This window comes from Alligator sinensis, unplaced genomic scaffold (assembly GCF_000455745.1).
Source record: "Alligator sinensis unplaced genomic scaffold, ASM45574v1 scaffold775_1, whole genome shotgun sequence".
NCBI classification, from domain to species: domain Eukaryota; kingdom Metazoa; phylum Chordata; order Crocodylia; family Alligatoridae; genus Alligator; species Alligator sinensis.
In genome coordinates, this window is record NW_005843115.1 from 240511 (window position 1) to 255467 (window position 14957).

Below are 14957 nucleotides of genomic sequence, written 5' to 3' on the forward strand. Positions count from 1 at the left end.
GAGACTCGGATTCAAGGCATTCATCTGTGTCACAAAGCTTAAAGCTATCTATATCTTTAACCTCTCAGAATAAGAGTTTGCTAAGCACCAGGCACACTGCCAAGTATTGTGGAGTGGGGTTCTCTCATGTTCTTCTGTTCAAGTGGTTCTGTTTTTTGTGGAATAATCATGCTTCTGGATTCTAGTGGTTGTGGTGCTCACCTGGCTGGGGAGACCTCAGTTCCCTGTAAAAAAAAAAAAAAAAGAATACTTGAGCATTTTAAAACAATGTGGAACAGAAGAAATTCAGAGCCTCATTCCAGAATACTCTATAGCTTAATGCTGAAGCACATTCTGGAGAAGTAGGAAATGTTGGTTTAAATTCTCTCATGCACAAGGACTTAAAAAGCACTTGCTCACATCCCACCATGATAAACTACTAGGGCATTGAGTCAAAGGATGGAGGGACTGATCCTCTGTTTGCAGCCATATCTGGTAGCTACATTCCTAGAAAAGATGGGGCATGGAGGGGAGGAACTCCCTAGGTGTGAATCCCAACCAGGATTAGGATCAGGGTAGAAACCTGACTGCTAGTGGCATCAAGACTGAGGCAGTTCTGACATGCCCAGCAGCACAGTTAGGGGCTTGGAAAATTTACCACCTATAGGTATCTGCTGCTGAGGCAGGAACTGAAGAGAGCTTTTGAGGATCTAGCTTTATGACTTAGGCAGCCAAATCACTTCATGCAATTGAGTAGCCTCACAGTATCCAACAACACCATTTACATCTGTAAAGGGCGGTGCTGTTTGCGAGATTGGTAACAAAATAACTGTAACGTGCTTTGAAGATTTTGGATGAAAGACACTGGAGTTATGATCTCTATATATCATATATATAATATAGGGATGGCCAACCTGTGGCACGTGTGCCACAAGTGACATGGGCAGCCTTTGTGTGTGGCCTACAGCAGATTGGGGAAAGGACAGAGAGGACAAAGCAGAACTGCAAATGAGGCAAGGGAAATTGATTGGAGTGGCACTCGGGAAGCGTGCAGGGCTACTTTGTGGTTGCTCCCCCCACTAATACATATACACAAATGCATACACAAATATGCACACATACATATTTATTATACATACACACTCACAGAGGCTAGGGAGAGACATTACACATAAACCAGTATGAGTCACCAGAAACTGGTTCAAATCTGTAACACAACTGGAACTCCGAACACATAAACCACTTTCAAAATACTTCCGAATCAAAGGTACTTAGCTGATCCTACTCCCAATTTAAGCACACGTGAAAAAAGTCCTTACCAAACTCTGAAGTCTTGGTCTACCTGAGAAACAATTGCCGTACAAATCACGTAAAGAAAAAAAAAGTTTCAGGATGACTGAATTTTCACTTGGCTTTAAAAGGCTCGCACTATCTGTTCCATTTTGGGGAGAGTTTTAGGGGGGTTGGGGGAGGCTTCCAGGAAATGCAAACAAGGCCATAATGTCTGTCGCAGCTCCTAATAAATCTTTACAGACAGCCGCCTCCCCACCCACCACTCTCAAAGTAAGATCAAGAAGTCAGCTGCTTTAGTCAGGGATGCTCCTGCTAGAGGATCTGCTGAGATCCTGTCCAGCCCTGCTCTCCTCTGATCCCAAGCTGGGGGCAGAGTTAGTAGCTGACATGTGTTTTGAAGTTGGGGTGGGGGAGTGGGGGGTGGTGTGCCTTGCTGGGGGGAGATAAGCACTCAAGCACAGACTGTTACAATACTTGACTTTATAAAGACAAAGCAATATGGCTTGGATGACAGAAGCTCATATAAACACACAGTGTAATAATATGTATAATTAACTTAGATTAAAAACATATATACCCTTTGTCCATGGTTACTCATACATGTTGTCCAATCTGAAACAGCAAAGATAAAGGGAGTCTCAGCATTTAATTTGCCAAATGTACTTTTTCTCTTTCCTAAACTCATAGGAATCAAAACTCACGGAAGAGGTGGTATATTTTATTAGACCACCTAGATATTTGCAAACAAATTAAAATAATGCAAATAATTAATTAAAACATTGTGCTTACAATATCTAGGTGGTCTAATAAAAGATAAAGTGTTGGTCTAGTTGGTCTACTAAAAGATTTTAAAAGGTTAAAAAACTTGTTTGCAAATATCTAGTTTGTCTACTGAAAGATTTTAAAAGTTGGTCTAGTTGATCTAATTAAAAAGTTTAAAAAAGGCTAAAAAATGTGTTTGCTAATATCTAGTTGGGCTAATAAAAGATAAAAAGTTGGTCTAGTTAGTTTAATACAAGATAAAAAAAATAAATTATTTGTTTGCAAATATCTAGTTCATCTGATAAAATAAAAAAGACATTGGTTTAGGTCTAATAAAAGACTTAAAAGGTTTAAAAACTTGTTTGCAAATACCTAGTTGGGCTAATAATTTTTAAAAAGTTGGTCTAGTTGGTTTAATAAAAGATTTTACATAATTACAATAATTTGTTTGCAAATATCTAGTTGGTCTAATAAAAGATAAAAAAAAGTTGGTCTAGTTGGTTTAATAAAAGATTAAAATAATAAAATAATTAGTTTGCAAATATCTAGTTGGTCTAAAAAAGATTTTAAAAAGTTGGTGTAGGTCTAATAAAAGATTTTTAAAAGGTTAAAAAACTTCTTTGCAAATATCTAGTTGGGTTAATAAAGAGTCGGTCTAGGTTTAATAAAAGATAAAAAAATTTAAAATAATTTGTTTGCAACTATCGAGCTGGTCTAATAAAAGATTAAAAAAAAAAGTTGGTCTAGTTGGTTTAATAAAGGATTAAAAAAAAAGATTCAAATAAGGCGTTTGCAAATATCTAGTCGGTCCAATAAAAGCGGGATCCTCTTCCACGAGTTGTGATTCCTTCTGCCTCCAGACCACCTGGACACCGAAACTCATAGCACCTTCTCCCATCAGATCCGCAGGGACGAGGTCAGATCCCTTTAAAAAAGATCGGAGTACTTCTGAAAAAGACCTTTGGCAATTGGCTTCTAATGTTTAAAGCAGGAAAGAGCGAGAAGGGGGCACTGCAGTGCCCCGGCTCCTCCCCGAGGCTGTGGCGGGGCGGGAGCGGTGCCGGATGCCTCCTCGCGGCTACAAAGCGGCGGCGCGGCGCGGGGAGCAAGAGGCTCGGGCTGGTCCCGGCGCGGCGAGGCGAGGCGAGGCCGGGTCGGCGGGGATGAGCGAGGTGAAGCTGGCGGTGCTGGGCAGCGAGGGAGCTGGCAAGTCGGGTAAGGGGGCGCGGGCGCGGGGGCGCCGCCGGGGTCCTGTCAGAGACAGGCACCGACCCGCGGCTCCGTGCGTGTGCGCGCCCGCTTGGGCTCCAGCCCTTCCCGTCGCCTCTCTCCAAGTGAGATTAGGGAGTCAGAGGAGGCTCTTTGGGGAAATACGGTATGTTTTATTACCTAAATAACTGGGGGGTGGGTGGAAATTGTTCCTTGCCAGCGTTCAGGCACAGGCAGCCTTCTTCAGGCACTGGAGAGAGCCTGCTGTGGGGCTGGCTGCGCTCCTAGAAGCCCAGATGCAAAAATGCAGGTCTGTGAAAACACAACTGCAAACAGTTGTTGTCCCACTTGTTGGGCAGCTAATGGGATTAGGATACGAAATCAACAAGAGTGCCCACAACATTTTATTGGAGTCAAACAGAAGATGCTTTTTAAAACTTTTCTGTTCCTATTACATTTTTATATATAACCCCCCCCCTACGTTTTCATAGGGGTGAAGCTTTGATTTTTCTAGTTTGCCAGCCTAAATATTCAGCCAAGGGTTGCTGAAGTGGTAGACAATGGGGCGGGGAGGGGACACAGAGATGCTGACCTGGTGAAATAATGCAGCCAGTAAACTGTAGACAGGCTACCAGGGGGTCTCAGATGGCCGGCAGGCAGGAGCGTAGGTTGTAGCCACGTTGGTCTAAGCACATGGGCAGACAAGGTTCTTTGGGTAAATTTTGATATCGTTTATTGGACCAACTCAAATAGTTGGAAAACTTCTTTGCAAGCTTTCCACAGGCAGGAGAGCACCCAAACCTACAGCAGACTTTCTCCAATGCCTGAAGAAGGGTGTTTGTGCCCCAAAGCTTGCAAAGAACAATTTTTCCAACTATTTAGTTAGCCTAATAAAAGAAATTATATTTACCCAAAGAACCTATGTCCTTAGACCAACATGGCTACAAACCAATAATCAAGAAGTCAGGCACTTAGTTGGGCTGTTTTAGTCAGGGATGCTCCTGCCTGAAGCAGGGGGCTGGGCTGGAAGACCTGGGGAGGTTCCTTCCAGCCCTACTTCCCTGTGATCCCAAGGAGGGTAGAGGTCAGGTACCCAGATGTGTGCTCCAATTTAAAGCTGGGGTCTGTTGTATTACAGCTCTGACCGTGAGGTTCCTCACCCGGCGCTTCATTGGGGAATACGCTTCCAATTCTGGTAAGCTCACCTTCAACCCTCGCCTCTGGTCTTTTTCCATGCTCTGGCACTAGTCTCCCCTCCAACCCCTGACCAAGCCACAGAAGTACCTAAGGTGACTTTGAATTTGCTGTGACTTGTGAAGAAATATGCCAGGAGTTCTCTAGGAGAGTGTTTCCTACTAGTGGAATGGTTCTGTTCTACAAGTTAAGGTGGTGGCAGATGACGGGACAAGTAGCAATGGTTTCAAGGTGCAACATGGGAAGTTTAGGTTGGATATTAAGAAGAACTTTCTCAGGAGGAGGGTAGTAAAACACTGTGACAGGTTACCAGAGAGGTGGTGGAATCTCCATTCTTGGAGACTTTTAAGACCTGACTAGATAAAGCCTTGTCTGGGATGATCTAGTTGGGGATGGTCCTGCTTTGAGCACGGGGTTGGACTAGATGACCTCCGGAGGTCTGTTCTAACCCTCATTTTCTGTAATTCTAAGTTTGTTGAACAGAGCAACAGAGGATGAGGAAATACTTTCTTGAAGTATTAGTAAAAGCCTTTTCTTTACTGGACCAAAAAGTATCTTGAAAAGGGAAATCAAGGTTCAACATTCTTTTAAAAATAATGGTTTAAATTTGTCAAGTCTTTTTTGTTGGTTTTAGATAGAAACACAAGAGCAAAGAGTAGAAGACAATATTTACAGTTTTGTAAAACTTATATAGAACAGGTAGGCCAACTAATGTAGCAATGAAATAGAGTTAAAAAAAAAAGACTTAAGAGTTAAAGAAAGTTAACTTGATCAAAAGTGCTGGATATGTTGCTGTATGCTTCAGTCAAAGAAAGACAATTTACTTCCTTCAAGTCATTTGGTTCTGCCTTCCCTATGGTTTTGGTCTGGAGCTTTCAATATAATCTTTGATCAGAAAACATTGATTAATTGAACCCAACATTTTTGAAGTTCACTAATGTTGATGGGACTTTCATTAGGACATAGTTCCTGGATAAACCAGAGAAACACCCATGCTGGAGTACAGAATAGCATAATCATCAGGATGCTCTTCTATAATGTAAGGAAATGGACAGTAGGGCTGTGCAAAATTTCACTGGCAGTTTAATTTCGATGCAGTTTCGACCTATTTCAAGGTTGAAATAACAAAATCAAAACAAAGGGCGTCAAAACATTTTGAAAGTCGAAACTTTTTGACCATAGCGCTGGGAAGGAAGTCAGCCTGATCCAGCTGGGCTGATTTCCTGCCCCTGCCCGATCCAGTGCTGGGGATGGGGAGTCAGCCCAGCCAGGCTGACTCCCCGTCCCCAGTGGATCTAGCAAAACATTGAAACAGTTGAAATGGCCTCACTGTTTCAACGAAGCAAAACGGAACAGCTGTTTCTAATCGAAATGAAATTGGATGCGAAATGCTGTTCCGTTGAAACCTCGAAACTCAAGGCAAAATGGAACGGTGCCGTTTCGCACAGCCCTAATGGACAGTACAAGGAGATGAAGCTGGGTCAGTTCCATCTGAGGAAGTACTCCTAATTACTGGGCTGTTGTGAGGTCTGCCTCTGCTTTTCCTGAAAGAGCTTTGAAATGTCTGTGTCATCCTGACATGGATTGGATTTCTCTTTTTTTGATCTTAATGTTTCATTGGATGGGACAAAGGTTTCCTATCCACTGCCATCTTTTTGTAGACACTATTAGCAGACCTCTTGTTCCAAAGAGCACTCTGAAGGAAAATGAATAAGTGGCCTTAAGTTACTTATGTCTTCTCCAAAGTTCTTATTGAAGACTTTGAGAAAACAGAGTGCATCAGAAGGGAGATTTTGAGAGATGCAATGAATGAATACTTACCCAGTTCCACTGACTTTTTACTACTACAGTAGCACTCCAGTCCTGGACGAGGACTTGCACACTGTGCAAGCACAGACTGCAGAGCATACAGTCTTCTAAAACTAGATCATACTTTTTTTTGCATATAACTATAGAACTATAGAATGTTCTATAGTTTGAACTATAGAATGTTTTTCAAGGGAAATTTACATTTTAAAATCCTTGTGTATTTGTAAACAGAAGCTTGCCCTGTGCAAATATTGCTTGAAAATAATTGTTGGCCCCCTTTTAGGGTAACTAATGGGATTACAATACTAAATCAACAAAACAGCCCACAATATTTTATTGGAATCAAACAGAGGATAAGTTTTGAAACTTGTGTGTTCCTATTTTTTTTTTTTTTTTTGAATGAATTTTAAGTTTTGATAGGGGTACAGGTTTGATTTTTTTTCTAGTTTGCCAACCTAAATAGTCAGCCAAAGGTTCTTGAAGTGGTGAAATGTAAACTACTTAGGACATGGCTTAGGAAGACTTAGGACTTAGTTTTCCTGAGGACTAATTTGGCCACGGACACTTACGGCATTTACACACATTCTCTGGAAAGTGTGTGTTTGGCGGGGGAGGGGGCAGGCTTTAATTAGAGTGGCTCCAAGAGCCACTCTAATTAAAACGCTTGGAGCATCTAATGTATTAGCATCCCTGCTCTTTAAAGAGGCAGGGGGCGCTTCAACTAAAACTTGTTGAATGAACTCCATATAAAGCACCCCTGCCACTATTTTGAAGCATGGGGATGTGATATATGAGATGCAGGAGGCTGCTGGAGTACAGTAGTTGTCACACTCCAGCAGACTTGGTTAATTGAGCTTGCTCTGATGCACTGGAATTACAGTGTGTCAGAGCAGCCTCCCTGCTTGTGAACAGGCACCCTTAGTCTCACCTAGGCTCCTTCTAGCCTTGGAATTTTTCATGCTTTTAACATTGTTGGTAACTGGTTCAGCACTGGATCGAGTGCTAACTATGGTACAAATACAAAGCTCAGGGTGCTAGCATTGCACCTAATAGTAAGTATCATATTTTATTGCATATAACATATACCTTTTCCCTGAAAACCCAGATGCTGGGAACTTGAGCGCGCAATATATGAGATGAAATACGGTAACAGCAGTTTCTGTTGCTTAAGGTTCAGCCAAGTTAAAGCAAAAGTAAATTCTGTGTGTGGTCCACAGGTAGCAGAACAATGAGCTGGCTTAGCTCTCTTGCTACTGCTACTCAGTTACTTACTACAAGGAAAGTTCTTTCCTTCTTCATTATGCCATCTAAAAAAACAACGAATATATTATTCTGGGGTGTATTATATGTGAGAAAATATGGTATCTGTGAGAGAAGCACTCAGGCAGACTGTTACAATACCTGCCTTTATAAGTACAAACCAATATGATTTGTGTGACAGAAGCTCATATCAACACAATGTGTAATACTACGTAGAATTAACCCAGATTAAAATATATATATACTTTGTATATTGTTTCTCATATATGCTGTACAATCTGAAACAGCAAAGATAAAGGGAGTATCAGCATTTAATTTTTCAAATGTACTTTTCCTCTTCCCTTCACTCATAGTCAGCACCTGCTCCCATCAAATCAGCAGTTATGATGTCAGATCCCCTAAAAATTTAGAGTATTTATGAAAAGACTTTGGAAAATTCCATAATATGTATAATTCAGAAACACTATCTGTGCATCCTCTTTCCTGCTTCCTATTCCAAAAGACAAGTACTATGTTGTGCAACCATTCTTGCACATCAGAACACTGACTGGCGTACCACAGTGGAATGGAGCCTGGCCAGCCATTAGCTGAGGGACACCGTTAAAGATTGGATAATTCACTTGGTGCATAACAATGTGTGGGTTTACTTCTCAGTAAAAATTCAAGTGCTACTAGTGGTTTGTTGGACCTGGGGGCTACACCAATATTGCAAATCTTATGGTTCTCCACTGACACCACAATGGTTTCAACCCTGGTTTTTTGCCCTGCTTGATCACGCTGATGCTCATTTTATGCCATGTGTTTTGTAGAATGCATCTATACTAAACACCTCTGTCTGGATGGGAGACAAACACATCTGGAAATTTATGACCCTTGTTCACAGGTAAACATAACAGAGCCAAATGATTCTTAAAAGTTATTTCTTGAGGAGTGGAGTGGCTGAGAAAATGTAACTCACCATTAGTAATGGAAATAGGATGCAGAAATTCCTCTAATAATGGATGTGTAGCTACCAGAACACACTGTTCTGAGCACTGTCCAGCTTAAGAGAATGCACCCTCCATTGTATTTTCTTGTCAGCGTGTTAGTGTTTCGGCATGTTATATGAATGGGATCTCAAACTGGCAAATTATAAAGTAAACAAAACACCTCATATTGAATTTTACTATAGAGGAGCAAAATGGATTACAGGAGTTTGTATAGTGTCCCCAAGTTTCTACTGAAGGGTTAATATATTGTTTATTTTTCAAATTGAAATAGTCAATCAATGGACAGTTTCTGATAATTGACGCCCTATTATTGCAGATCCGATCCGAGGATACTGATAATGCAGGCATCCCCTTTATTGGGCTTTATTCTGACCAGAATAAAACACCTCTGAGTTGGGTCTTTGTAGTCACTTTATTCCATCCTTCTCTGCTTATGGCTAATACAAATATCTAAAAATAATATTATGGTGATGGGGCGGTATGCACACCTTCACAGATGAGCCACTCACTCCCAGCTGTATTATGTGCCTCTGTGGACTTGCCCTGCCCTAAATCTACTGTTTACTATACAGACCCAGCATGATATCATCAAGGGTATGTGGGCTAGGGTCAAGAATCTGTAGCCAGAGAACAGATAATAAAGAGAGGGGTAGAGAGGTTTATTTCTTCCTACCCTTCTCAAATCCCATAGGGAATCTAAGTGAATACTAATGTATTTGCAAACTAGATATTAGTAAAGCTTGACATTACTTTTTCTGCTGCTGCTGTGGAGGTGCATACTGTCTTTCTCAGGTCAGTGGGAACCGGAAGAAGTCACAGATGTCCAAGTAACTTGACTCCATTTGCTTCCTGTTGTTCAGGAGATGGAGAAAAGCAACTTGCCACTAGCAAGTAGGCATGGGACCTCTAAACAAATAGGCTCTGTGTCCTGTGGCTCCCTGAGGTCCATGTACATCTAGAGATGCAACTGCTGCCCATGATTCAGGTGGATATCATGGTCTGGGGAAGTTCTGCTCCTCTGAGCATTGTGGAGTCCCTTATATCTTGGCTCCCTCATGTGTCAAGTTTGGTAATGCTTTTCTAAAAGTGGGTGCCTTCCCAACTTTAACAGAACTAGCAGAAACTCATTCACTTGGACATCTCTTGGCAAGAAACATTTTTGATCCCTTAAGATCTGAGCTGCTAAAACAAAATTAAACTTTGCCAAAGAAGGGAAACTTGTCCAAAAATTGTATTGGTGAAGTCACCCTGGTGAAAGGTTGTAGTAAAGGCAAATCTACAGAGGCCAGAGCCTCTCTAATTACCATGTCAGTTAGACATAGGTCAACTGAGTTTTCTTTAAATAACAGTGTTGAATATATCAGGAACCTGGAGAATTACGTACATTGTGGCTTCCACTAGCTTCAGCAATGACAATGATTTTGCTGAACTGTAGAACCACAGAACAATGAACCAGCTTGTCTTACTAGGTTTGAGAAGCACAGCATTTCTATTTTCAATTAGAAAAAAAGGTCAGCTTTATATTCCCCTGAATATGGGTGTGCAGTTTGTATTATTTCCATTTAATTGCTTCAGGAACAAAATTGGAACTGCACAGCTTACAGGTACATGCACTTGTAAGAGGGCTAAGGCCTAAAGATCTGGAGCCAGATACATCTTCTGTGTATAACATCTACTCTGTTCCTTCATAGATTGACATCTTTAAAATGTTTAATATGGAAAGCAATAACACTATCCTTTTAAACCTTATACCTATACTGTGACAGGTCATTATAGGGAGCAGCACCAAGAAAACATACCCTGCCCACTTTCTCCCAGTCTGATACATACTACAGGCCAAAGGAAATGTAACTTGGTCACTATTAGGGATGTACTAGGCATGCCTGGTGACGCTTTCATGAGCACACCTAAGCCTAAGAGCTATTTGGGACATAGGGGGAAAAGTGGTTACTTTACCTTTCTTTCAGCATTGGATACATAGGGAGAGGGGCAAGTGGGAGGATGCCGGGGGTGGGGGAAGGCATGTTTTCAGGGCAGCACTCAAATACCATCCTGACATGTGATAGACATGCCCTGACTATCGGGTACGCTGCTGCTCTCTTCCTGTACAGCACTTTCAGCGCTTGTGAAAAGGCCATTCTATTTTGCTCAAACAGAAGAAGGCCTTATTTATTTTGTCAAATCATCTGAGGACTTCCTCCCACCTATGTCACAAATACCTTCTTTTTACTACCTTCAGCACATTTGACACCAGACTTTACTACTTAAATTTCACATTTGTGGTGTGTGGGTTTCCTTTGATGCCTTCCTGTTTTGGATCTACTTCATCTTTTCTCCATTTAGGTTTTCCTTTCTACCCTGGCTTTCACTCCCACTATACTGTACTCACTACCCAGCATTAATGTTAACTAACTGCCCCCTGCTGCCTGCCTCTCCCCTCCTCCCAAATGTACGTTCTTATCTACTGAAGGGCAAATCTATTTTCCAAGGCTTTAGGGAAGTTAGGGTAAGAAAATAAAAGATTTATTAAAATTAAAATGTAGAAAAGAAAAAAAAATTTACTCCAGGAAAAAAAGGTTGCTCCATAGTATAGCAAATGACTGTCAGAGATCTGAGTTTGGGAATAACTCTGAACCTCTTCTCGTGCTTGAAAACGGCATAGGAGACATTCAGCTAAAACCCCTCTACTTGATACAAGGAAAAGACTGGTGTTTTGAATTGCCTCAGGTTGTATGATTTTGCTGATTGGTGCCAGACAATGCTTTGGAATTAGTTTTCTTTTGTTTTTGTTGCTTTAAAAAAAAAATAATACTGAAAATAAATTGTTTATTTAGCTCAGTTTTGCCATCCACATTAGCACAGAAGTGTTTTTAAGGGTGATTTCTATAAACCAGATCGAGTGGCAGTTTTCCAGTAGAAAAGGGCTAAAGAGGCTTAAGTCACCCTCACTAATATTTGGGGATATTTGTCAGTCTTGACAGAGCCAACTACAGCTTGACAGATTTTCCTCTTTATACTCTTGGATGAACACTTATGGACTTGGACACTACCAAGAAAGTATATAGAGGAAATGGGGTGGGAACAAGGAGCTTATAAAAGAACAGTTGGCAAATTCACTATATTAAGATGACTAGAAAACATATTTGTAAAATCTAAACAAATACTTATGGCCAAAATCTCATTCTCACTCACTTTGATATAGATTTAGAGTGACTCCTCTACAGTCAGTGGAGCACAGTTGATTGAACCTCTAGAAGTGTTCAGAGTTCACTGGAACACTGTTAGTATATTCATTAGGAAAGTCATCCGCAGTGACAGTCATATTAGTTGTACTGCAGAAACTTTTGTGAGCTTTTGTGAGTCCCAGAGCCCTGTACATTATAATCTGTAACAGCACGTAGGTTTGTTAAAGTAAAAGACTTTCACCTTACAGATATATTTTAAAATATATATTCATAGAGAGAATCTGACAACAATAACTGCTTTTTTCCATTACCATATGCATTTTCTTACCTTTCAGCCCCGAAAAGGAAAGTTGTCCCTCACTAATGAACTGCACTGGGCTGATGGATTTGTCATAGTTTATGACATCAGTGACAGAACTTCATTTGCATTTGCAAAGGCATTGCTGTACAGGATACGAGAGTCTCATCTAGGAGCCTTTAAAAAGTAAGTGGCATTGTGATTGTGACTGTTGTGTCTCATTTTAACCCACAAAAAGATAAGTCTGCCTGCAAGCTTCAGGCATCCTAGCAACAATTAATATTAAAGTCTGCATGATAGAAACACCCCAGCAATAATCAATTCAGCAGCCAAATGAAATCCATTCCACTTCACTCAAATCCAAGGCACTTCAAGTTTTTCATTCTTGTTTCACGTGTGAACCATACTTTTATACTAGACATCATTTAAAAACAAAACAAAATAAAAACACTCCACTGACCAAGATTAGATGCTGAAACGTAGTTTCTCTTATTATTACTGTCATTGCTGTGACAAGTATCTACTGATCTAGTAAGAAAATGCTAGTATAACACAACCGGGGAGAATCTGGCACTAGAAATGCATCTTAGCCTTTGTTCTTGTCAGTAACACCAACTCAATTCGATTACTAGAGTAAATGGTTTTAACTAGATTACTAGCATGTGGTAGGAATGAATGAATTAATTTAGAAAGGTGTATGCTAAATATTGGAAATATCATAAGAGATAATGCATGTACAATTGACCCAGGAAAACACAACCTGAGGAGCATCTTGTATAAATAAAGTGTGACTTGTCAACACTGCCTGCCGTAGTTTCTTATACTAGATTTCTCATGATTGAATCATTTTAGCAAGAGTCTTGGAATTGAGATTCCTGGATTTTTCCAATAATACAGACATTGTGATGTCAGGTGGGCTGCTAGCAGTCCAGGTACTGCCCCAGCTCAGGGTTGGGGAAGAGTTGAATTGGACCAGGTGCTGCCTTTGAGCAGGGGCAGCATCCAGCCTGCTAGCAGCCCACCTAGTGGGCCCCGGGGGGTGCTGCTGCCATGTAGGGAAGGACTAGGGCACCCCACAACTCAGGGGCCACTCAGCCCAGTGGCAGGTCATCCTCCCTGGCAGCTGGCAGACTCTGGCTCTGACAAAAAAAAAAAAAAGAAAAAAAGAAAAAAGAGGATTTGACCCCTCACTGTAATATAACGGAAAAAATTGAAACGGTGGTTTTCAATTAAAAAACCATTGTTTCAATTTAGGGGGCATAGAATAAAACCCTGCCCTATCACGTGTACAAGCACCCCAGGAGTTAACAATGTATTCTCTTAAACTTGCTCTAGTTCCTGAGTTCGTGTATTTTTTTTTTTTTCTTTCAATATACAAACTATTTACTTTAACTTTTTTTTTTTCAGACTTACTAAAAAAGCAACTATAATACTGAGAATTCATTTCCTTATTAGAGATGTTGGAAGCCATAACTGATTGCAAAGTACTTTGAGAATCTAATTGTCATTCTGGGGAATAACATAAGGCTAAGAGAAAGTTTTATGGTCTATCTGTGTTTTATTTGCATGCATAATAGACAAAACCAGACACAACATAGTATTTTTGAAGGCTTTTCTCTAACCTTGATTTCAGAGTGGTAGAGTCGCCCGTGTTCCTTGTTGGTAATAAACAGGATCTATGTCATATGAGAGAAGTTGGCTGGAATGAAGGACAAAAGCTGGCAATGGAAAACAAATGCCAGTTCTGTGAACTGTCTGCAGCAGAGCATTATCAGGAGGTGATGACAATGTTCACAAAAGCCCTGAGAAACATTACCACAAACTTCAAAGCCAAAGAGAAGAGACGCTCGAGTGGGTCAAAGTCAATGGCCAAATTGATCAACAGTGTGTTTGGGAAAAGGAGGAAGTCTGTGTAACTGATAGCCATATGAGACAGTTTTATGAGGCTACAAGAACACACTGAAGCACTGCAACAGTAGACCAGACACAGTGCTTTGATTCATCCAATGTGTTTAAAAGGTCTCTATATGAAGGGATGATACGCGATGGTACAATCCAAAGATAAGCAGCAATGTAACTCAGTGAACAGGGTACTGTTGTAGGACTCAAGGCCTGGGTTTTATTTCCAGCTCTCCCACTGATGTGCTGTGGCACTAGTACAGCAACTTCACCTCTGAGCTACCGCTTCCAATACTTTGTTTCATCTGTATACATTATGGGCTCTTGGCAGGAGGGGTTTCTCTTACTTTATGTAGTGCTTAACAACACCAGTGCCTTCATTTCAGCTGGAGCTTCTGGGTGGTTACCTGTCAGCTCTGTGTTCCTGAGGGAGCCCTGGCACCTAGCTTGCTGGACTTACAAAGGACTTTTTAAATTCTGCATTCCCCCCCCCCCCCAATTTATCAAACCAGAACTAAGCAATTCCCCACCCCCCCCAATTTATCAAACCAGAACTAAGCAGAAGAAAAGTTTAATAGGCATCTAGGGCCATATAGTTCCCCAGTCCGAGTATAGGAAGCCTATTTAAACTTGATTGACTAAAACTCGGTTGCCAGGTTAGGGAATGCTGAGGCAAGAGACCGAGTCAGAGGAGGTATGGGCAACATTTGAACAATGGTTTAGGGTTCATCACAGCATCCAGCCTGTTGGAGCCCTGACCACAAATGCTGCCATACTTTCTATGGGATGACTGGTGGAAGTCTTCCCCACAAAGTTTATGAACACTCCAAGTAATCCCCTTAAGTGTGTTAAAAGACTACAGTAAGATCTGAAAGTCATGATAAGTGGAGGCTTATTCACAACAAGTAAAATACAAAACACTGATGCTGACTTCACAGTGCAAGCACAGCTAGGCCATCTGAGAAGAAACAATATGGTATCCCTTCCAATATATCTTCTATATTCATAATAATTTCAAGATGGCTCCCAGGTGTCTGGTTACTCCTTAAAACTTAATGTTTTTCCTGGTTGTTAATCAGT

General features: G+C 41.0%; 1 protein-coding gene and 1 long non-coding RNA gene across 2 annotated transcripts; one reads left to right on the top strand and one right to left on the bottom strand.

Annotated features, from left to right (window-relative positions):
• Positions 1-201: 201 nt before the first annotated feature.
• LOC112548342 lies at positions 202-3046 on the bottom strand. Its single transcript, XR_003092133.1, has 3 exons — positions 2923-3046; positions 1850-1884; positions 202-224 (listed from the first exon to the last, which is right to left on the bottom strand). It is a non-coding gene; the product is annotated as an uncharacterized LOC112548342 (long non-coding RNA).
• Positions 3047-3107: 61 nt separating this feature from the next.
• On the top strand, positions 3108-14383 carry RERGL (RERG like). Its single transcript, XM_006037447.3, has 5 exons — positions 3108-3249; positions 4382-4438; positions 8316-8389; positions 12016-12164; positions 13612-14383. Exons 1-5 carry the CDS (start codon positions 3198-3200, stop codon positions 13892-13894), a joined length of 615 nt encoding a protein of 204 aa, XP_006037509.1. The 5' UTR covers positions 3108-3197; the 3' UTR covers positions 13895-14383.
• The last annotated feature ends 574 nt before the right edge of the window (positions 14384-14957 follow it).

What these genes read in the sequence shown, in the direction of transcription:
- RERGL (XM_006037447.3), top strand. Translation starts at nt 3,198, where the DNA reads ATGAGCGAGGTGAAGCTGGCGGTGCTGGGCAGCGAGGGAGCTGGCAAG. An exon ending in CGAGGGAGCTGGCAAGTCGG is followed by an intron (nt 3,250 to 4,381) that starts GTAAGGGGGCGC and finishes GTTGTATTACAG; the next exon opens with CTCTGACCGTGAGGTTCCTC. An exon ending in GGAATACGCTTCCAATTCTG is followed by an intron (nt 4,439 to 8,315) that starts GTAAGCTCACCT and finishes TGTGTTTTGTAG; the next exon opens with AATGCATCTATACTAAACAC.